Genomic DNA, 20,058 nt, shown 5'->3' with positions numbered 1-20,058 from the left:
CCCTGACCTACCTTCCCAGGCTTAGCTCAGCCCCTCTCCCTGCAACACACTTGCATCTGACCCCCTAGAACCTTCACAGCACCCCTACCCCCATTTCCAGAGAGACGAGGTGACCTCCCCAAGGTCATATGGGGGAAACATGGTTTGTGTGCTTCTTTCCACCACATCATCCTGCTCAGTGATTGAACCCAACACTACATGCCCCCTGGGATTTAGAATCTGCTTTTACAGATGGAGAAACTGAGGCCCAGAGCAATGGGGTAACTTGCTCCAGGTCACACAGCTGGGAAGTGGTAGAAGGACTGGCTGGCCGCCAAGCCCAGGATTCTGGCCACGTTTAAAGTGCTGGCTGGGCTTAGAGTCCCAAAGTGAAACCCAAGGTTGAAGTCCTGGAAAGTCTGTGTAGGTGCCCTTGGCTGGCTCAGCTGCTTTTGACCCTGGGCGCCCTTAGGCTGCCTCAGCCCTTCTGGGCCTCACTTCTGACCATCAGTGACAATGTTGGCTATTAGCAAACCACCATCCTGCCTCAGCCTCCTCATCCAACCTCTATTATTATTTTGGTAAGACCGGACTTGAAATCAACTCTCTTTCTCCTTAAAATAGATTTTAATTTAAAATGGATAACCAGTATCATGCCAAAAAATAGAACAAAAACACCACAACAAATACAAGGAAAATTCAACTACATCCCCAAAATCTCACTAGACTCCATTGCTTGCTCAAGGCTCCCTGTCTTTTAAAAAGAGGAGATTGACAGATGCTTGGGAGATGTTTAAGACCCTTTAGCTCCAACAGAAATTTTCTCCTTGGTGCAAAGAGAAGGATTGAAGGAGAATTGAAAACTAAATAACTCTTGGCATTTAAGGCTGGGTTCAGGTGCCACCTGACTAGCCCTCAAGGGTCATAGGTGGCACCACGTGGAACAGCAATATATAAAACAATGCCATTTACATACATGAAAAATACACATATACTGAACAATATTGATTTTGCAAAAATACCTCCGTACAAAAAGATACACATTAAATAATGGTCAGGGATTGGGAGGAGATAGCTGATGGGCAGGGTGGTTGCTAGAAACACAGCATCTGTGTGGGATTTCGGAAAAGGTGCTCCCTCTGGGTAGAAGCAGACCTTTTGGAAAGTGCAAGCCTTGATGGGCAGAGCGAATGAATGAAGGAATAAATGAATGAATTAATGAAACATGAGAGGGGGCTTGCATGGACCAGTGATGATCATTTCCCATGAGGACTGGTTGTGCTCCAAGGTCTGTTTAAGCACTAACATTCATTCTAAATTTTGGAATTTCGACTTCCAGAACTTGTTAGGGAAAAGACCCACCCAGTTATTAACACCTCCAAGTGCATCCCAGGGCAAAGGGAGACAAATGACCTGTGATCTGAAGACAGGACCAGATCCCTGGCTGGCGGAGGAGGGGGGACACCTTTGCCAGCCCCTGTTTCTCTCCTTCCACTAATCTTGTCCCTTGATCTCTAGGTCACTGACATTCCCTGATGGTGGGCAGCGTGTGGGCAGCTCTGGGGCTTTCCCTAACCTGCATCTCAGCCCTCAGCCTCATCTCTCCTGCCTGGTTCCAGACCACCACCTTCTCCTTTGGTGTCCTCACCTACTGCTCCTGGCCTCAGGGTAACAGCTGGAACCAGAGCTGTGGGACCTTCAGGTCCCTGGATGATATTCCTGACTTTGCCTGGAAGGTGAGGCGTGGTCTCATGGATTCACTGGGACCTGGCGGTGGGGCACTCTTAAACCCATCAGAGAAAAAAAAAAAAAAAAAAGCCAATTTCTGCCCACCTTCCTTCTAACCACTGACTCGTAGGTGCGGGGTGGGGTCTGGCTATCCGCCTGTTAGCAAACACCCAGGATGATCCTGAAGGCAGCTGCCAGCGTGCAGTGCCTTTGTACAAATTAGGAAAAGGGTGCCCCTTCTTCAGGACACTATACTGCCATCTGCTGGAAAAGTACTGTGGTCAATATGCATTTCTGTGATGACTCCCAGAAGCATCTCCTAGAGTTGTGCAGTGCACAACCTGTACACACCTACCTGGTCATCCTCTATCTAAGCGCTGCTAGGTTTGAAAACCACAGCTAAGGTGTTGAAAGTCACTGCAAATTGCCAAATTCAACAATGGGCACAATGGGTTGGGACTCCCAGTTCAGCACCTCTAAGGAAGATTCACAGCCTTCAAAACCGATGATTACAAAGGTGCCTCTCTTGGTGACTCTGCTGTATAGCAGGTACTCAATTAAGGGAGGGCATGGTGGTTGTAGATCTAGACCTTAATTCTGACTCTACCTCTTAATTAGCTGTGTGCTCTGAGGGAAATGACTCCAATTCCTTATATCTCTGTTTGTTTATATGTAAAACAGGGATAATAATAGCACAGACCTTGTGGGATTTTGAGGACTCAGTAGCTGATCAGTTAAGCAGAGAGAGCAGAGACTGCCTCCACCCCAGACAACACCCTCCCTCCTTTCTCTTCCTGGCAGGTCTCAGCTGTGACGCTCCTTGGAGGCTGGCTCCTATTGGCCTTCAATGCAATTCTCTTCCTGTCCTGGGCCTTAGCCCCCAAAGGGCTGTGCCCAAGGAGGGGCAGTGGCCCAATGCCAGGGCTGCAGGCAACAGCAGGTAAATCTTCTATCACATATGTGTTCCAGACATGTTTGTGGAATGAATGAATGAATGCATGGATGGATGAATGAGCCTGCAAGCAGAGTCTTGCCTCCTAGTTGAATCTCAGAGATAAACCCTAGGATTGTAGACTATTCCAGGTCCTTTAACAAGCCAGAAATTGGAGGTAGGGAATGGTATCCTTAGCATCACCCTCTCTTGCCCTTATCCAAACCCAATCTTAATAGTCTGTCCTCCTTTGTTTCTCTCCCATCCATCCACTTTGCATCATTTTTACCAGGACCATCATATACAGTTGGGCAGGTTGTGCACTGCACAAGGGCATCCAGCTGAGGGCTGAGAGCTGCTGAAATCTAACCATGCTCCAATTCCTAAGCTGTGAAACTGCAGGGCTGCGTCTGCCCGGCTGCATCTGCTTTTCTCTAATTCACACATCGGCTTGGGATGATCTAGCTCAGGTCTTGACTGAACCTTCATCCAATTAATTCTCCACCATCTCCCACCTGGTTTAGAGGTGGCCACCTCACACGTCTCCCTGCTGCCACCCTTGCCCCCTAGAGTCTGTTTGCCACATTCTGGCCAAGTGGGTCCTGTTAGAGCTGAAATCAGACCATGCCACTCGGGACTGGCTTATCCACGCCAATGACTTCCTGTTACCAATGAGGCTCCACTGATGAAGCCCTCATTCACTCACTGACCTCATCTCTTACCTGCTCCGCCAGGCTCAGCATGCTCCGGCCAAACCGGCTTGCTTTCTGTTGCTCATAAAAACCAAGCTTGTTCCCTCTGCCTGGAATTCTCTCTTCTCAGATCTTCACATCTTGCTCCTCCCACTTCATTAAGGGCTTTGCTCAAATATCACTGCCTCAGTGGGGGTCTTCCATGACCTCAAGGTAAGGGAGCTTCCCTCTCCTTAGAGTCTCCTTCCTCTTACCTTGCTTTCCATTTTTCATAGCACTTACCTGCCTGCTTGATAATACCTTATCTGCCTGCTTGATTACTGTGCATCTTTCTCCACTAGAACATCGGCTCCATGAGGGCAAGGATTTGTCTGCCTTGATATCACCAGCATCTAACACGGTACTTTGCACATAATAGTTGCTCATTAAATATTTGTTGAATCAATGGATGGAGATACAGTCCTTGTCCTCCAGTGTCTACTGGGGGTAGGGTGTATTAGGCAGTTATAACTCAGTGGATATTTGGCACAAGAGGATGAGCACAGGATGCAAGGAAAAACTCCAAGAGGTACCTGACCCAGTGTGTGGAAGGTGTTAAGGAAGGCTTCCTTGAGGAGGCATCACTGAGATGAATCTGGAAGGATGAGTGGGAGTTAACCAAATGTAGAAGGGTGTTTCAGGTAATGGGAGCATCACGGGCAAAGGCATAGAGATGAGAGCAAGGCACGTGCAGGGAACTTCAAGTGGACGAGAGTGGCTGAAGGGTGGCTGCAGGTCACGTGACTCTCCTGCACGGGGAGTGCCTTCTAGGTGCGGAGGTGTCTGGTTCATTTTCTTAGTATCATTAGTACCTCTGACAGAGTGCCTAACAGTTTTGATGAATGAGTGCATGGATGGATGGATGGGTTGGTGAATGGATGGAGTAGGGTGGGTAAGTAGGTGGATGAGCTGATGGATGCATCAATAGACATATTACTGGAAGAATGGATGAATGGATAGATGGATGGAAGGATGGGGAAAATGGGTAGATTGGAATATGGATAGATTGGAATATGGATAGATGGATGGATGGATGGATGGATGGATGGATGGATGGATTGGTGGAAGGCAGGTGGCTAAGTGGGTGGTTGGTTGGATGGATGGATGGATGAGTGAATGGATAGGTAGGTGGAGGAATGGAGAGAATGAGTGGATGGGTGAGTAGATGGACAGATGGGTGGAAGGCTAAGCTGAGTGATTGGTGGATAAAAGGATAGATGAGCCAATAAATAAGTGAATGGATGGATGGATGGGTGGGTGGATAGGAGGGTGGATGAGTGAGTCCTGGGATGGAAAGGCAGCCCAGAGCCCCTTGACTGACACACTGGTTTTCCTTGCTGCTGTTTCTAGCCATCGCCACCATTGTGGGCCTGCTGGTTTTCCCGATCAGCTTGGCCTCCCCATTTGCCAAGGAAGCCTGCTTAGCCTCCTCTGTGTACCACAGTGGTCAGTGCCGGCTGGGCTGGGGCTATGTGACTGCCATCTTCTATGCAGTCCTGGCCAGCCTCCTGCCCACGTTCAGGTGGCTCCACGTGACCGAGGTCCAGCGGAGGACCATCCTCTTCTCCAGTGACACTGAGAGCATCATCCTCGTGCCAGAAATGAGCAAATAAAAATATCTCAGGAGGAGCAAAAAGAGCCCATGCAACAGTTGTATGAAATCACCACGCACCCAGGTTCAAATCCCACCTCTGCTGCTTCCTTGCTGTGTGACCTCAGACAAGACACTTCACTTCTCTGGGCCTCTGTGTATACTTCTGTAAAATGGGTGTGTGTGTGAAATAATGCCTACCTCATAGGGTTGTTATGAGAATTAACTTAAGATGCTGTGTATAAATAAGGCCCTTAGCACGATGTTAGGCACTAGTATTCAACAAACTTTAGCTATAATTATAATCCCTATCTCACAGGACTGTGGTGAGGATAAATCTATTCATGAAAAGTGCCTGGGGCAATTCTGAATCCGTGCTCACCACTCAAATACTACATCTTTTAATAAGTATGTGCATATTCTCTCTCTATGAGAGAATAAAATAAAAATATCCTTCCCTTTTTATAACTCCTCCTCTTGGAGAATTTGAAAATTTTTCATTTTCCCATCAAACATCTAGTGAGTGCCCCTTATAGATGAGAGTTGGTCCAGTGCTGGCGTGGGGATTGGGGTGGGGGGGGTGGGTGTCAGGCGGTAAGGACCTATCTCACCCCTCCATGGATAATCCCACTGATGTGGAAACTTCACTGTTATTTGGGGCACATGAGGCCCCTCACGATCCAGTCCGAACCTCTCTCTTCAGCTTCTTTCTTGTCATTCACCCAACCCTGCACCTCTCCCTCCAGCCACACTGAATTCTGAGCCCACAGTAGGTCTCTTCACAGCTCTACCCCTTTGTTACTCTCTCTGCCAGGGATGGAGTCAGTCTGTTGCCTTTGCTTATCAAGACCCATCACACTTCTTTGGGAAGAGTGCCCTAATCTTCCCTTGGGGAATGACCCTCAGCAACTCTCTGACCACCCCAGGCTTTAGGGTGGACAAATGAGTCCTTATGGCCAGTCAAGCCCAGTCAGAATGATTGGTTCAGAGATGGGCATGGGACCTGTATAAGCCAACATGGACAACAGTGGAACCACAAGATAGACAAAGATGGAGCTCTAAAGACTTCACTTGAGTAGCTGGATGCAGCCATGCCTGCTCCCCTACCTGCAAGAGACATAGTCACAGGCAGCTCCAGGCTGGTACCCCTCTAGCTAGACTGCCCCAGAAGAAAGAGTGAACCGCTCTCTTCCCAGGGAAGGAAGCTGATTGGCCAGAACTGGGTCATGTGCCCACCTTGGGGGGAGGGGCATGTCAGCAATCTCACTAGACTATAACTATAGTTATAACGTAGGAGATACATTTCTCCAGAAGATGGGAGAAGTTGCTGGTCCTAGAATGGGGCAAGGATGCCAGGCAAGCGAAAATATTTGATACCAAACTCTCTCTTTAAGGGAAGCTTTATTATCTGCATTTCACAAAAGTGAAAACTGAAGCTCAGAGAGACAAAGTCACTTGCCCAAAGTCACACAGCTGATCAGTGGCAGAGCTGGGATTTGAATCCAGGTCTGTCAGACTCTGTGATGGAGGCAAAATAACACCTGAATTTGTTATCTCTGCCCCGACCCAGCTCACCAAACTCTTTTGGTTTTAAATGTTCAACTAAGAACATCTGTAAACAACAATATTATATTATTAGAGCGATTCTATTATTTTGAAAACACACAGACCACAGAGAACGCAGCTTGCATTCATCTTTCAGAAAAAACAATAAGGACAATAATTACTTTAAAAAGTAAGAGAATAAGGGAATAAAGTAATAGAAAACCTAGGAAGCCACCACATGGTATCCAAATGGACTCAAAGACCAGTGGTATGTTTCAAGTGTCATCAGAAGCACTTTGATGTGAGTCAGGCTTCTGTGGGAAGATTCCAGGAGGCCCAGGCAGCATCCCAGTGCAAAAAGCAGCAAGTAGATGCCACCAAGAAGAAGCCCAAACTCAGCTTCAGGTCACCCACCTGCGCTAGGGATGAGCCGCCTCCTCTATGTAATAACTTTACAGCAGCTCCCACGTTCCTTAATTTTCTCTTTCAACAATTTCAGCAATGCCAAAGGGAGCAAATCTGCAGCCTATGAAGCAGAAGCATTTACACAGATGCTGTCTTTATTTGACAAGAGACAGAGGGATCTGTCTGTCTGATTTTCTGTTCATCATAATAAGCGGTATTCTTTGTTTGCAGGAGCCCTTTACCTGCCGAGGCTGGAAATCACTGGGCCCACAAGACTGAATAAAGCAAGCCAGGAAGATACTGGAGGATTCCTGCCCAACACCCTGATGTAATGGAAAGTCCCCAGGGAACGGCATCATTCTGTAGGTCATTTGAATTCTACTAGGTTGACTTAGCAACGGATTGGCAAGCTGGCACTCCAAAAAGGATCAAACTGTGCTCCTTGTAGAGTCTATACCTGTCCTGGGCTCAAGCTCTCAATGTGTCCAGCAGCTTAAAGGCCAGCAGCACAGAGACCCAAGAGCCCTTCCCTGACTCAGCAGAACCCGATGCAAACTACAGAGTCAGAGTGGGTATTGCTCCTGCCAAGAACTGGTGGCCTCACCACACCTAACTCCAGTTGCTCTGTCATAGCCCCAGAGGGCTCAGAGCTCATCCCTTCCCCAGTTCTCCTCCAGGAGCTGTGTCAAAGATTCACCTGAGGGGCTTCCCTGGTGGCGCAGTGGTTGGGGGTCTGCCTGCCAATGCAGGGGACGCGGGTTCGGGCCCTGGTCTGGGAGGATCCCACATGCCGCGGAGCAACTAGGCCCGTGAGCCACAATTACTGAGCCTGCGCGTCTGGAGCCTGTGCTTGGCAACGAGAGGCCGCGATAGTGAGAGGCCCGCGCACCGCGATGAAGAGTGGCCCCTGCACCGCTATGAAGAGTGGCCCCCGCTTGCCACAACTAGAGAAAGCCCTCGCACAGAAACGAAGACCCAACACAGCCATACATACATACATACATACATAAAAAGAATGTAAGCAGACAAGAATAGCATTAAAAAATAATAATAATTAAAAAAAAAAAAAAAAAGATTCACCTGAGAACCTGAGCAAGACAGATGATGGGAACTCAGGGAAACTGAGGTCCCAACCAGGAAATCATCCCCAGTGATGCTAGGGGCAGAGGGTCCCAGTGGAAAGAGGAGGGCCGGGACTGAATCCAGACCCAAGGGAGGCATTATTACCCCCAGTTCACAGAAATGAAAACCAAGGCTCAGAGAGGTAAAGTCACTTGCCCAAAGCCACACAGCCAGGAAGTGGCAGAGTTGGGATCCTAAGTCATCCCTCCCCAAGCATGTGGACAAAGATATAGGACATGATTTTAGTTGGTGTGGTGAGAAAGTCACTCCCACTTCAATCCTCCTTTAAGTGCTCCAAGAAGAAAGGCTCGTCTGGTGCTAGCATGTCTTTAACCTCTCAAACCCTTAGTACATCTCTTCTTAATGGCAAGAGAGCAAGCTTCAGAAAGCCTTTGGTGGGAAATAGTATTTTGGCAAAATAATAATATTTATTTTTACAACCATCTTCTGTTTATGCAAATGATCCTGGCTTGCCATAAGTTTTAAGTTTTAAAAAATGAGTTGATTTAAAGAAAACTAGTAAAGGGACTTTCCCTGGCGGTCCAGTTAAGATTCCGCGCTTCCACTGCAGGGAGTGCAGGTTCGCTCCCTGATCGGGGAACTGAGATCCCACATGCAACGCGGTGTGGCCGAAAAGTAAAAAGAAAAAAGAAAACTAGTAAAGATATAATAGTACAGATGGTACACAGATATGGTCCAAATCATAAAGGTGGACTGCAGGTGACTTGAGTTTCATGCTGTCATAAAACTTGGGGAGAAGACTCATTGATTGATGGATCTAATGTCTCTCAAACTTGAGTATCTGTTGAAAAGGAAAGAAATCTAAACCACTTCCTCCCACTGCCCTTGACTGTACCCCTCACCTCCTTTTCCCACTGGGCTGCTGGGACCTCAGGCCTGGGAGAGAAGGAGGGAGGGATAAGAAGGAAGATGAAACAGGATGGCATAAATGGTTGCAGCTGTTCTGAAATGGGATGGTTGGGGCCTCCCAAACTCTTTGCATAAGTGCTTCTCAGTTGCCGCGTGGCCTCTCCCACAAGCCAAATGGAACGCTCGAGGTGAAAAGAAAATGGAACGTGATTTAGAAGAGAGATGACAGAGCAGCCAGAGGGTCTAAACCCAGCAGTGTTGTTCTGAATGCGAACAGCAACATTCAGGCAGAAGACATGGTGGCGGACAGTATCCACATGCTCATGGCTACAAGGAAAGGAGGCAGAAGGAGGAGAGGAGAGGAATCAGAGGGATGGGGGAAGGAGAAGGTAAAGAAATGGAGGAAAAGATGGAGGAGGAGGTGGAGGAGGAAGAAGAAAAGGGGCGGAGGAGGAGTCCACAGTGACAACTGTGTGTGCCAGACACATGGCAACAAAGACCCCTTCTCCATCCCTGCTTTGGGTCACGAAAACGTGCCTAGTGGCCCAAGACTCATCTTCTCACATCTATGCAAGGTGCAAATGCATGTGTTTAGGAAAACCTTTACAAAAGCAAAACATTCTCTTAGGATTTTTTTCCCACAAAATATATCGTCCTTTACCGTAAGTCAATAGTGCATGTAACTGCACATTTGTACACACATAACAGGTATGCTGGTGGTACCCAGGTCTGGTGGTGCCAGGCAGCTGCAAGAATAGTGGGGTCCTCCAGGGGGAGGGCCACGTGTACCAAGCTATGGCTGGAGTTGGGGAAATGAGACCAGTGGCTTCAAAGGATGGTCAGAACATCAGGACCAGTCTTTGCTCACAGAAGCTTCTCCCAGGAAGAAGCAGACCTTCCCACTAAGAGAGCCCCATGTGGGCCAGCAAAAGACAAGTCCCCACCTGCCTGCTGCTGTGTGGCTTCAGACTTACCTCTGCTGGCAATCTTCCAAGGAAGTGGTGACCTGGGCTAAGCCAAGCCACCAATGCCACCTGAAACTCCTTTACTTTGCTGGCTTATTTGGAAACTAACTTTTTCTATAGAAAACCTGAAGTTTTGATGGGTGCTCATTAGATTAAATCAAGCTTTGCTTCTGCAGCGGAAAACCAGAAGTTTCCCTTGGCGCATGGTTAGAGGCTGCTGGGGGTGGAGATCCATGTGAGGTCTCCATTGCCCAAAGACTGTGGTTCAGAATGGCAGCCGTGAGTGGGAATCATAGATATTGAGGAGATAAGTTGATGGTCTATGGGAACACTGGGGGTGAGAGAGGAGCCAGCTCAGCAGTGGGGATACAGTGAGGCATCAACTTAGAGGTATACTCTTGAGTCCAATGGCTGACCATCTTGGGACCCCTCCTGTGCATGGACCTTGGGATACATGGTAGACTGTTTGCAAAAATACTCAATTATTTCCCTGCCTGTACTTACAGCCCTTTTCATTGTCACTTCTCAAAACCTCCCATCAACTGGTGGAATCTATTTCTCCATCCTTTCAGTCTGAGCTCAGCCATATGACTTCTTTGACCAAAAGAATATAGTAGAAATAACTTTATGCCAATTCCAATCCTAGGTCTCAAGAGGCATTGCACACTTCTGTTTGCTCTCTTAGAAACTGCCATCATGGCCATGTAAACAAGCCTGAGCTAGCCTAATGGAGGATGGGAGATACATGGCCCAGTTTCTCCCACTATCCTAGACAACAGCCGGCCAATTGTCAAAAGCAGAGTAGCCTGGCTGGCCATCAGCTGACCAGAGACACACAAAGAAGTCGAGCTGAGACCAGAAGAACCACCCAGCTGAACCCAGCTCATATTGTTGACCTACAGAATCATCACAAGTTAAATAAATGGCTGTTTGAAGCCACTAAGATTTGGGGTGGTTTGTTACACAGCATTACTTGTGGTAACAGCTAACTGATACAAAGGATGAGATGAGATTCACCAGCCTTGAACTTTCAGGGGAAAGACCAGGGAGTCTATCATAAGAATATGTCCCTCTCTGTGTCTGGGTCACTGAGGTGGGGTGGAGGGTGGGGTATGAGGACACAGTCTTCAGAAGCAAGCATTTCTTTCTTTCAAATTAAAAAGAAAATCCCCAAACACAGAAACAAAAAATAACCCAGGTTCACATGTTTCTGTTTATATATATTTTCTCTCTCTACAGACACAACTCTGTAGTAAACTGTAACAAGATATGTTGGCAACACTGAGAAAAGGAGGGCACTCCATAGATAAAACAACTCGCACGCATACGATTCAGGGACACAAGGACACACACAACATACAGAGATCCGAATAAACACAGTAAGCCAAATAAATAGGAGTTATTCCAAATCACAACCATGACGCTCTCTGGAACACCACGAGAGAAGGCAGAGAAGAGATCTTGTGCTGTACTTTCAGACTAGTCTGTCAAAAAACAAGTAAGAATCGGAAGGTCTAGGACCTGGGTCTTGCTAAAATAACATCCTCTGTAGTGAACAGTTGAATGGCAAAATAAACTTTCATCTGGAGGGGACTTTCATACATTTTCTCCCATCTTGGGAATGTGGGGGACTAGGGCGAGGAGATGCATTTCTCACGGAGCGTTCTTCGGAAGCGAGGGCCATCTAGTCTCATCCATCCTGCCCAGGAGGCCCTACTCAGGCAAAAGTTCAGTGCAACCTAAAGTGCCGGGTCCAAGGGAAGCGCCTTCACAAGCACTCCAGGAAGGGATTGCTCCCCATCCTGGTTTGCTCAGGACGGAAGGACTAATGCACTCTCTCTGTGAATGCTTCAAAGTGCTTGACGAGTCTCCTACCCTCTCCAAAATCCTACCTGCCATTCTTGGGAAGAGCATCCCTTCCCAACTCTCACTGTTTCTCCCGACTCTGGTACACTCTCGGAAGAGAAGGGCTGGCAGGACCACTCTCCTGGGAGGACAGGTAGGCAGGGTAAACTAGCTCGCTTAGGGCCTGTTTGGGGATTGGTGACCCTCTGTGTGAAGACATGGAGGGGACCATTTCCAGTCTGGTCTGTGACCCTGGCACCAGTTCACCAGCTGATGTTTCTTTCCCAAGGAAAACACCCGACATACCCTACCTGGGCCAACCTCTGTCCTCCTTTCCCTCCTTTGTCCTGAGTGAGCAAGGGCACTTAGAGAAAAGCCAGCCTCCCTAAACAAGTGGCTTGCACCAACACACATCTTCCAAGCTTCTGGAACATCAGACCCGATGTATGGAAGGAGAGGCGAGGTCCTCCCTGGGAAGAGAGGAAGGGGACGCGGACTCGGCCCTGCCCCGGGGCCCCTGAGCAGGACCCGGAAGAGGCCTATCTCATGCTTACAGACACTTCTCACAGGCAGACGTCCTTCTTTAAAAGAAGAAAAAAGTCTCTCCTGGGCCAGGTGGAGGAGAAAAAATGAGAAATACACAACGGTTGAAATCCAGGACCCCAAGAGAGATGTGCAAAGGACCCCATGTGCCTTTTCTAAATGGAAGAAAGTCTCAGGATATAGGCGGCTCAGGTACAAAGAAAGTGGAGAGGAGATACACTTGTAGCCCCTCCTCCAAGCCAGTGGTTCTCAAATGGGGCTATTTGGCAACGTCTGGAGGTGCTCCGGGATGTCACTAGGGGTTGGGGAGGAGGGTGCTACTGGCAGGTAGTAGGCAGAGGCCAGGGAGGCTGCTCAAATTCCAAGAGTGCACAGGGCAGCATCCCTCCAAAAAGCATTAAATGTCAACAGTGCTCTGCTCCAGGCCAACCTTCCAGCCACGTTCTGGAACATCTCCAAAGGCCCCTTTCAGAGTACAGAGGTAGCCCCACAGACCTCTCCTATACCAGTTTCCAAAAAGTTCCCTCCCCAAGTCTCATCCGACAAGACAGTTGGAGGGATGGGAGAGAAGAGGGAGGAGACCATTCTGGGGACCATGAACGAAGATGTTCCCTCCGCACACCAACAACTCCCAACTCCCACAAGGGAGAAATCCCAGACTTGGGCGATCTTTGGTCAAACAGGAAACATAAGGCTGAACTGAAGGGGCAACCCCTCGATCCCACCTGCCTGGTAGCCAAAGTTGGGGAACTTTCTCTTTGCACAGAGGTCCATGCTCGGGAACAGATGCCAGGACCTTGCTCCCTGGGCAGCCAGGAGGAGAAGCAGGCAGGACAGGCAGGTGGGCGGAGGCTCGGCTGACGCTGCCTGGGTGACATGGTCCTCACTTGTTCTCAATCAGGGTCTGCACCTTGTACACGAGGTCCCGGGCCAGCTTCAGGACCTGTTTGGTGTTGTGTCGCTCAGCCATTTCTGAAAGAGCGGAAGTAAAATCTCATGAGCCTCCTTCTGTGTCCATCCTCGGGACGCACTTTCAGTGCCCGGAGAGGTCTCTGGGGCATCCCCATCATCATCATCATCATCTGGCATCACCCCCAGAGCAGTTCTGGAAGCAGAGACTTTGGGGAAGGCCTGCATCTCCAGACCTCGGTTTCCTCATCTGTAAAATGGGAACCATAACGGTACCTACTTCACAAGGTTACTGTGAGGTCAAACGAGACGAAGCTGGCTCTCAGTGTGTGTGTTTAAAAAAATATTAGGTCCTCCCACCACCCTCCTACAAACATAATTACTGGACACCTTTTAAGAAAGCAATGCCAGGCACATGGTAGATGCTTAAAAGTAGAGAAGGAAGGAAGCAACAGAAGGAGAGGGGGAGCGGAGGGGAGAAAGCACCAATAATCACTTTGTCGAGAGTGACACAAAATGATCAGCTCTTCAAAGCAGAATAATCCTACACTTAGACATTTATCATAAAGAAATCATTTGGGGATTTCCCTGGTGGTCCAGTGGTAGTCCCCGTCTTCCAGTGCAGGGGATGTGGGTTCGAATCCTGGTCAGGGAACTAAGATCCCACATGCCACGGGGCAACTAAGCCCACGTGCCACAACTACTGAGCCCACGTGCCGCAAACTACAGAGCCCACACGCTCTGGAGCCCACGCACCACAACTAGAGAGAGACAACCCGCATGCCACAGCTAGAGAGAAGCCCGCACACCACAACGAAAGATCCCGCATGCCGCAACGAAGATCCTGTGTTCCTCAACTAAGACCCGACGCAGGCAAGTAAATAAATAAATAAATAAAAATTGAAATAAAAAAAAATAAAAATAGGGATAAGTAACATTAAAAAAAAAAAAAGAACCTCAAAAAAAAAAAACCCACCAAAAACCCAAAAAAGAAAGAAATCATTTGGTAGAAGAAAAAAAGAAAAACAAACAAAAACACTAAGACCATGGTTCCCAAACTGGGTGCTGAGGAATCCCAGGGTGCCACAGTGAACACATGGAAACTTTGAGGGAAATACCGCTATCTTCCACATCTGCTGAACACCACATAAACTGCTAACGCAAGTGAGTTTGCAAATTTCATGACATTCCTATCAACGGCTTTATAGCTTTGCAAAAACTAGGTTTTCAGCAAGCAGTTGCCGTGATAAAAGCAAGTATCATGTGAAAATCACTGTGGAATAAGAAATGAAGGTGGTGGGGTTCAAAATGATTCCAAGGTTTGAGAAGTTGTGCAAAGCCCAACAGGTGAACACACCCATTAGTAACTGTACTTATTTATTTATTTATTTTTATTTATTTATTTTTTTTGGTCACGCCATGTGCCGTGTGGGAACTTAGTTCCCCGACCAGGGATTGAACCCATGTCCCTTGCATTGGGAGTGTGGAGTCTTAACCACTGGACCGCCAGGGAAGTCCCAGTAACTGTACTTATTTAAATATAAAATAAAAATACTATTTTCTTTTGACTTATATGTATCATTTTTTCAAATGGCTACTAAGTTGTTAGGATAGAGATACTTATTAGGTGGTTTGGACCTAACTAGTCACTGAATGGAACTTTTGGTCCGGGTGCCACAAAAACTTTACAGAGACATTAGGGGTGCCATGAACTGAGAAAGTTTGAGAACCTCCATGCTAAGACAGGAATTGCTTTGGGTTCTCAAATCACACCCGCAAACCGAAAACAACCTAGATGCCCAATCAGAAGGGATGGTTCAGTAAGTTATGAACAGTCACTTGAGGTATATTCTGCTGTCTTAAAAAATGATTATATGGGGGCTTCCCTGGTGGCGCAGTGGCTGAGAGTCTGCCTGCCAATGCAGGGGACACGGGTTCGTGCCCCGGTCCGGGAAGATCCCACATGCCACGGAGCAACTAGGCCCGTGAGCCACAACTACTGAGCCTGTGCGTCTGGAGCCTGTGCTCCACAACGAGAGAGGCCGCGATAGTGAGAGGCCCGCGCACCGTGATGAAGAGTGGCCCCCGCTCGCCGCAACTAGAGAAAGCCCTCACACAGAAACGAAGACCCAACACAGCCAAAAATAAATAAATAAATAAATAAAATTTTTAAAAAAATGATTATATGGAAGATGGTTTTTAAAACATTAAGTGGAAAAAACTCTAGATACAACTGGATTCTGAAATGGTAACAACATAAAAATATACATTATTTTGGGAAAGACTAGATGGAAAAAACATTTTTTAAAAAATGAACCCACTAAGTACAGCGTGGTTTCCTGGATTGGATCCTGGAGCAGAAAAAGGACATTAGTTAAAAACCAAGTGAAATCAAGTCAGTCTGTAGTTTAGTTGATAATAATATATCAATGTTAATTGCTTTGTTCTACAAATGTAGGAGGATCAGGTAACATATTAACATTAGGGGCAGCTGGGTGAAGGGTATTGGGAACTCTCTGTACTATCTTTGCAACTTTTCTCTAAATCTAAAATTATTCCAAAATAAAAAAGCTTCTTTAAAGAAAACTAATAATGTTTCCAGTGTAAGGTCATCACAGGTGGCTTTTTTCTTCTTTTGCTTTTTCCAAAAACTTCTTTAGTTTAAGAAAATGTTTTAATAGTGATAATATTGATAGTAGCAACAGCTTCTATTCATAGCAACAGCTATGAGCCAAGTACCACCTGATTGATGGGCTTTATATCCTTGTGGTCTGATTTAATCCTCCTGACATCTCCATGAGGGAGGTGTTAGTACCATTTTATCTCCAAGGACTCTGAAGCCCAGAGACATAAAGTCACTTGCCCAAGTCACACAGCTCCCAGGTGGCAAGGCTGGGATCAGAATCCATCTCTGTTTGATTTCAAAGACTGTGCCTTTTTCATGCCACTTCAACTGCTTTCCTGTATCTGCTTTCCCTACACATGTCAACCCTCTGAAGCAGACACTGTTACTCCATTTCCCAGATGAGGAAGCAGATGTTTAGAGGGGAAGCGACATGTCCATGGCACAGCTGGTTAACGGCAGAGCCAGGGATGCTCCCTGAGCCTGATTTCAACACCTAGGCCCCTTCTGCCAGATCCCTGAGAAAAACACACAGGGATCACTCAGCACTACAAGATGTTAACTCATCCATTTGGAAATAGCCGCAAGAAGTGGGGAGAACCCTCCTCCATCCCCTTCATGGTGCATCAGTCTCAGTGACCCTCCATCCCTCTCCAGCCCCCAGGAAGGGGCCCTCCAGAAGCCTGCACCCCTCAGATAAGACCCTGGTCATGTGGATACCATTAAAAAATTTGATGATGTCTGTGAAATCCATGTTGTTCTCCAAGATGATATCACGGTAGACCTCCACCAGCGCCAGCGCGATGAACAGGACATAGTGGGCGGACGACACGTGTTTGGCTGCCCAGATGGTCTCCCAAACAGAGAAGACGTCATCATAGATGAGTTCTGCCGGGACACCAACACACACGCGCAGGGGGAGGGTCAGTCACTGAGCTCACGGTGCTGCCCTCCCTCCGGAAAGATCCCAGGCCAGCCATGGTCCGAGCTTCTGTCCTGGAGCAGTGGACAGAGCTCAGGCCAGGAGACAGGAGACCTGGACACTGTCATTTGACAGAATCCTCAGTTTTCCCCTCTGTAGAATAGGCTATGCAAACCAGGTGGGTTGTAAGTTTCCAACTCTGACATCCTGTAAGTGGAGGAACCGGGCACGTGCAGATTTGATTTACATTGACCTGTCCTTGCCCTGCCCCTTGGTCAGTGTCCCCCTCTCTCCCTGCACCCTCCATCTCTTTTAGCACCAATGGGGGTATATCCTTTTCCCCCTGCACCCAGGCAGAGCTGGCTGCTGCCTCTGGGTCTGGTAAAGAGATAGAATAGAGCAATGATGAAAAGTAAGGCTTCCTATGTCCAATAAACTCAGTCTGAATCCTGGCCCCATCACTTACTAGTAAGGTGACCTTGGGCTAGTTACTTCCCCTCCATAAGCCCTTCTCTTTCCTCATCTGTAAGTGGGGTGATACTAACAGTAATAAAGGACTGAAGAAATAATACATAGAAATGGCTCAGCACAGTGCCTGGACCTTAATAAACACCTCCATACAGGTTAGATATTATTAGCATCACCCCAAATTGGCATGACAGCAATGCACCGTGTCAGACATCATTTCTAATTCACGTGTGAAAGATGCTCTATGGGCTTCAGAGTTCTTGGCCTCTGATAAGCAGCTTAATAGAATGGAAGGGAAGTGGGCTTAGGTAGACAGAGTGGGGCTCAGATCCTGGCTTTATTATTCCTAGCTCTGAATTTAGTTCTTCTCAGTCTTAGCCTCCTCATCTGTAAAATGGGGATTGTGACAACACCTACTGCATAGTGTCTCTGCAAGATAAGTTGGGTGAACTGATAGAACTCAACAAATGGGCATTACTCTCTTCCACTGGCTTTGTTACACCTCCCAGCCTCACCTCCATGGTACCTTTTCCCCTGAGATTCTGCTACAAAGAGTCTGAGAACAAGTTTCCAGTTTGAAGTCTGTACCTCGCTTGAAATCCAGCAGGAACCAGCGGTAGCAGAAGTAGAAGTGAGTGTAGTCCCCATTCTGATGCATCAACTCGAAGAGCTCTGAGTCCAGGATCTGTCAGAGGAAGGAAAGATAGGCATCAGCCTCCTGGGCAAAGGCTAGACTAGAGGGGACAGCTGAATAAATGATGCTACATCCCTACACCAGATACCATACAGCCCTTAACAACCAGGTGGAGTTTAAAAATGGGCAAAGGATTTGAGGTGGAAATCAACCTAGCTCAACCTAACCCCGTCATTTCTCTAAAGAAGATGTGCAAATAGCCAGTAAGCACGAGAGATGCTTACCATCATTAGCAATTAGGAAAATGCAAATCAAAACCATAATGAGATACCACTTCACATGCACTAGGACGGCTATAATAAAAATGACAGACAACAAAGTGTTGGTGAGGATGAAGAGATATTGGAACCCTTATATGTTGCTGGTGGGAATGCAAACTGGTGCAGCTGTAATTCCACTCCTAGGTACATCCCCAAGAGAAATGAAAACCTATGTCCATATAAAAACTTGTACATGAATGTACACAAGAGCATTATTCATAATAGCAAAAAAGTGGAAACCACTCAAGTGTTTATCAGTGGATGAATGGATAAACAAAATGTGGTCTATCCATGCAATGGAATATTCGGCAATAAAAAGGAATGATGTACAGATATATGCTATAACATGGATGGACCTTGAAAACATGATGCTAAGTGAAAGAAGTCAGACACAAGAGGCCACATATTGTGTGACTCCCTTTATATGAAATGTCCAGAATAGGTAAATCTATAGAGACAGAAAGTAGATTAGTGGTTGCCAGGAGCTGGGGAGAGGGATTGACGTTAATGGGTATGGGGATTCTTTTTGGGGTGATGAAAATGTTCTGATATTAGATAGTGATGATGATTTCACACCTGTGAATATTCTAAAAATCATTGAATTGAACATTTTAAAAGGGTGAATTTTATGGTATATGAATTGATCTCAATAAAGGGTGTGTGTGTGTGTGTGTGTGTGTGTGTGTGTGTGTATGAGAGAGAGAGAAAGCGAGAGAGAGAGAGATACTCAAATATTTCTTTGCAGAAAAGGACCAATACGATCAAACATCCTGTTAAGAGCGAGGGCCATGTCTTGTTCATCAGTGTAGCCACAGTGCCTGAACCAAATAAATGCTCGGTGAGAATGAATCTAGTGGAGCTGAGCTGTTGAGCGAAGGTTGAGTTGAATTGAGTTTTTTAGTTTAACTCAACGGGGCTGAGTTAAGTAGGATTGAGGGACTGAGTCAAGTTAAACAAGGCGTGGCTATTAAGTTGCCTTGCGGTCCATTGGGCTGAGCTGGAATAAGTTATATTATTGAAAAGCACAAGGTCCTACCTGGATTAGCGACCTCATGTTAGCAAAGTGCGTGTCCATGGCGCCTCCGTGGGGGAAGTTCTGGTTCATCCTCTTCATGAGCTCGGTGAAGCAGCTGAAGGCAAGGGCCTCTGCGGAAAGAGCACAGGAGGAACAGTCAACTGCACCACTGCCCAAGGAACCCGAGGTCCCAAAGCGACGGTCCGAGGCCCCGAGCTGGTTCACAAAGTCCACAGCCAAATGAGAAGCATAAGGACAATGGAGTACAAATGCATACCATTTCAAGGAATGCTCTCCAATTAATCACATACTTCCCACCTTTAGAGGTACTGAAATGTTTTATTTTAGGAAACAATGGTGACAGCAAAATGCTCTGTTTTAAAGATCCCTATTTGCTGTAATAAAAAGTTGACAATGTTTGGTCCCAAACGTTTTGAAAAAAAAATTCTACAGGGTTCATGAAATTCTCGTGTCTGGGAACCACTGTATTAAAAGAGCAATTGTCAATATTGGAAGGGTGTTTGCAGGCGTTATGCAAAGAAAGGGTCAAATAACATTGGGAAATGCTGCTTAGAGAGCCACTACCTATATTAAGAATGAAAAGGCTCTGAGAAGTCATGTAATTTAAAAATTCTTTTATATTGTTCAACCCAGTGTTTAAAAAATTTATTTGAAAATAGTACCTTTTTTCTCTCTTAACACCTAGTAACTCTGGGGAAAGTTATGAGAAGGTTTCCAGAGGCACAGTAGGATCTCATTTATTTTTTAAAAGACTTCATTTTTCAGAACAGTTTACATTTACAGAAAAATTGGGAAGAGTGTACAGAGAGTTTCCATATACCCCACACCTCGTTCCCCCTATTACTAACATCTCCCATTAGTATGGTACGTTTGTTACAATTAATGACCCAC

At 46.8% G+C, this 20,058-nt stretch overlaps 2 protein-coding genes across 6 annotated transcripts in view; one reads left to right on the top strand and one right to left on the bottom strand.

Moving 5' to 3' along the window:
• Positions 1-909: 909 nt before the first annotated feature.
• LHFPL7 (LHFPL tetraspan subfamily member 7) lies at positions 910-4,982 on the top strand. The gene is made up of 3 exons (XM_057526939.1): positions 910-1,715; positions 2,509-2,647; positions 4,720-4,982. The coding sequence occupies exons 1-3, from the start codon at positions 1,515-1,517 to the stop codon at positions 4,980-4,982; spliced, it is 603 nt and encodes a 200-aa protein (XP_057382922.1). The 5' UTR covers positions 910-1,514.
• A 1,362-nt stretch (positions 4,983-6,344) lies between these two features.
• Positions 6,345-20,058, bottom strand: part of SGSM1 (small G protein signaling modulator 1) — an 87,093-nt gene continuing 73,379 nt past the window's right edge. For 4 of the 5 annotated variants that reach the window (XM_057526843.1, XM_057526844.1, XM_057526842.1 and 1 more), the window contains 3 exons: positions 19,168-19,277; positions 17,766-17,862; positions 15,447-16,675 (listed from right to left, as the gene is read on the bottom strand). In XM_057526843.1, coding sequence (XP_057382826.1) covers positions 16,404-16,675; positions 17,766-17,862; positions 19,168-19,277 — 479 coding nt within the window. In that variant the 3' untranslated portion in view covers positions 15,447-16,403. Of the gene's footprint in view, positions 13,228-15,446; positions 16,676-17,765; positions 17,863-19,167; positions 19,278-20,058 lie in introns of those variants that run through there. The other variant, XM_057526845.1, reaches the window with a different exon arrangement.

This window comes from Balaenoptera acutorostrata, chromosome 13 (assembly GCF_949987535.1).
Source record: "Balaenoptera acutorostrata chromosome 13, mBalAcu1.1, whole genome shotgun sequence".
NCBI classification, from domain to species: domain Eukaryota; kingdom Metazoa; phylum Chordata; class Mammalia; order Artiodactyla; family Balaenopteridae; genus Balaenoptera; species Balaenoptera acutorostrata.
This window is presented reverse-complemented; position numbering and strand designations above follow the sequence as displayed.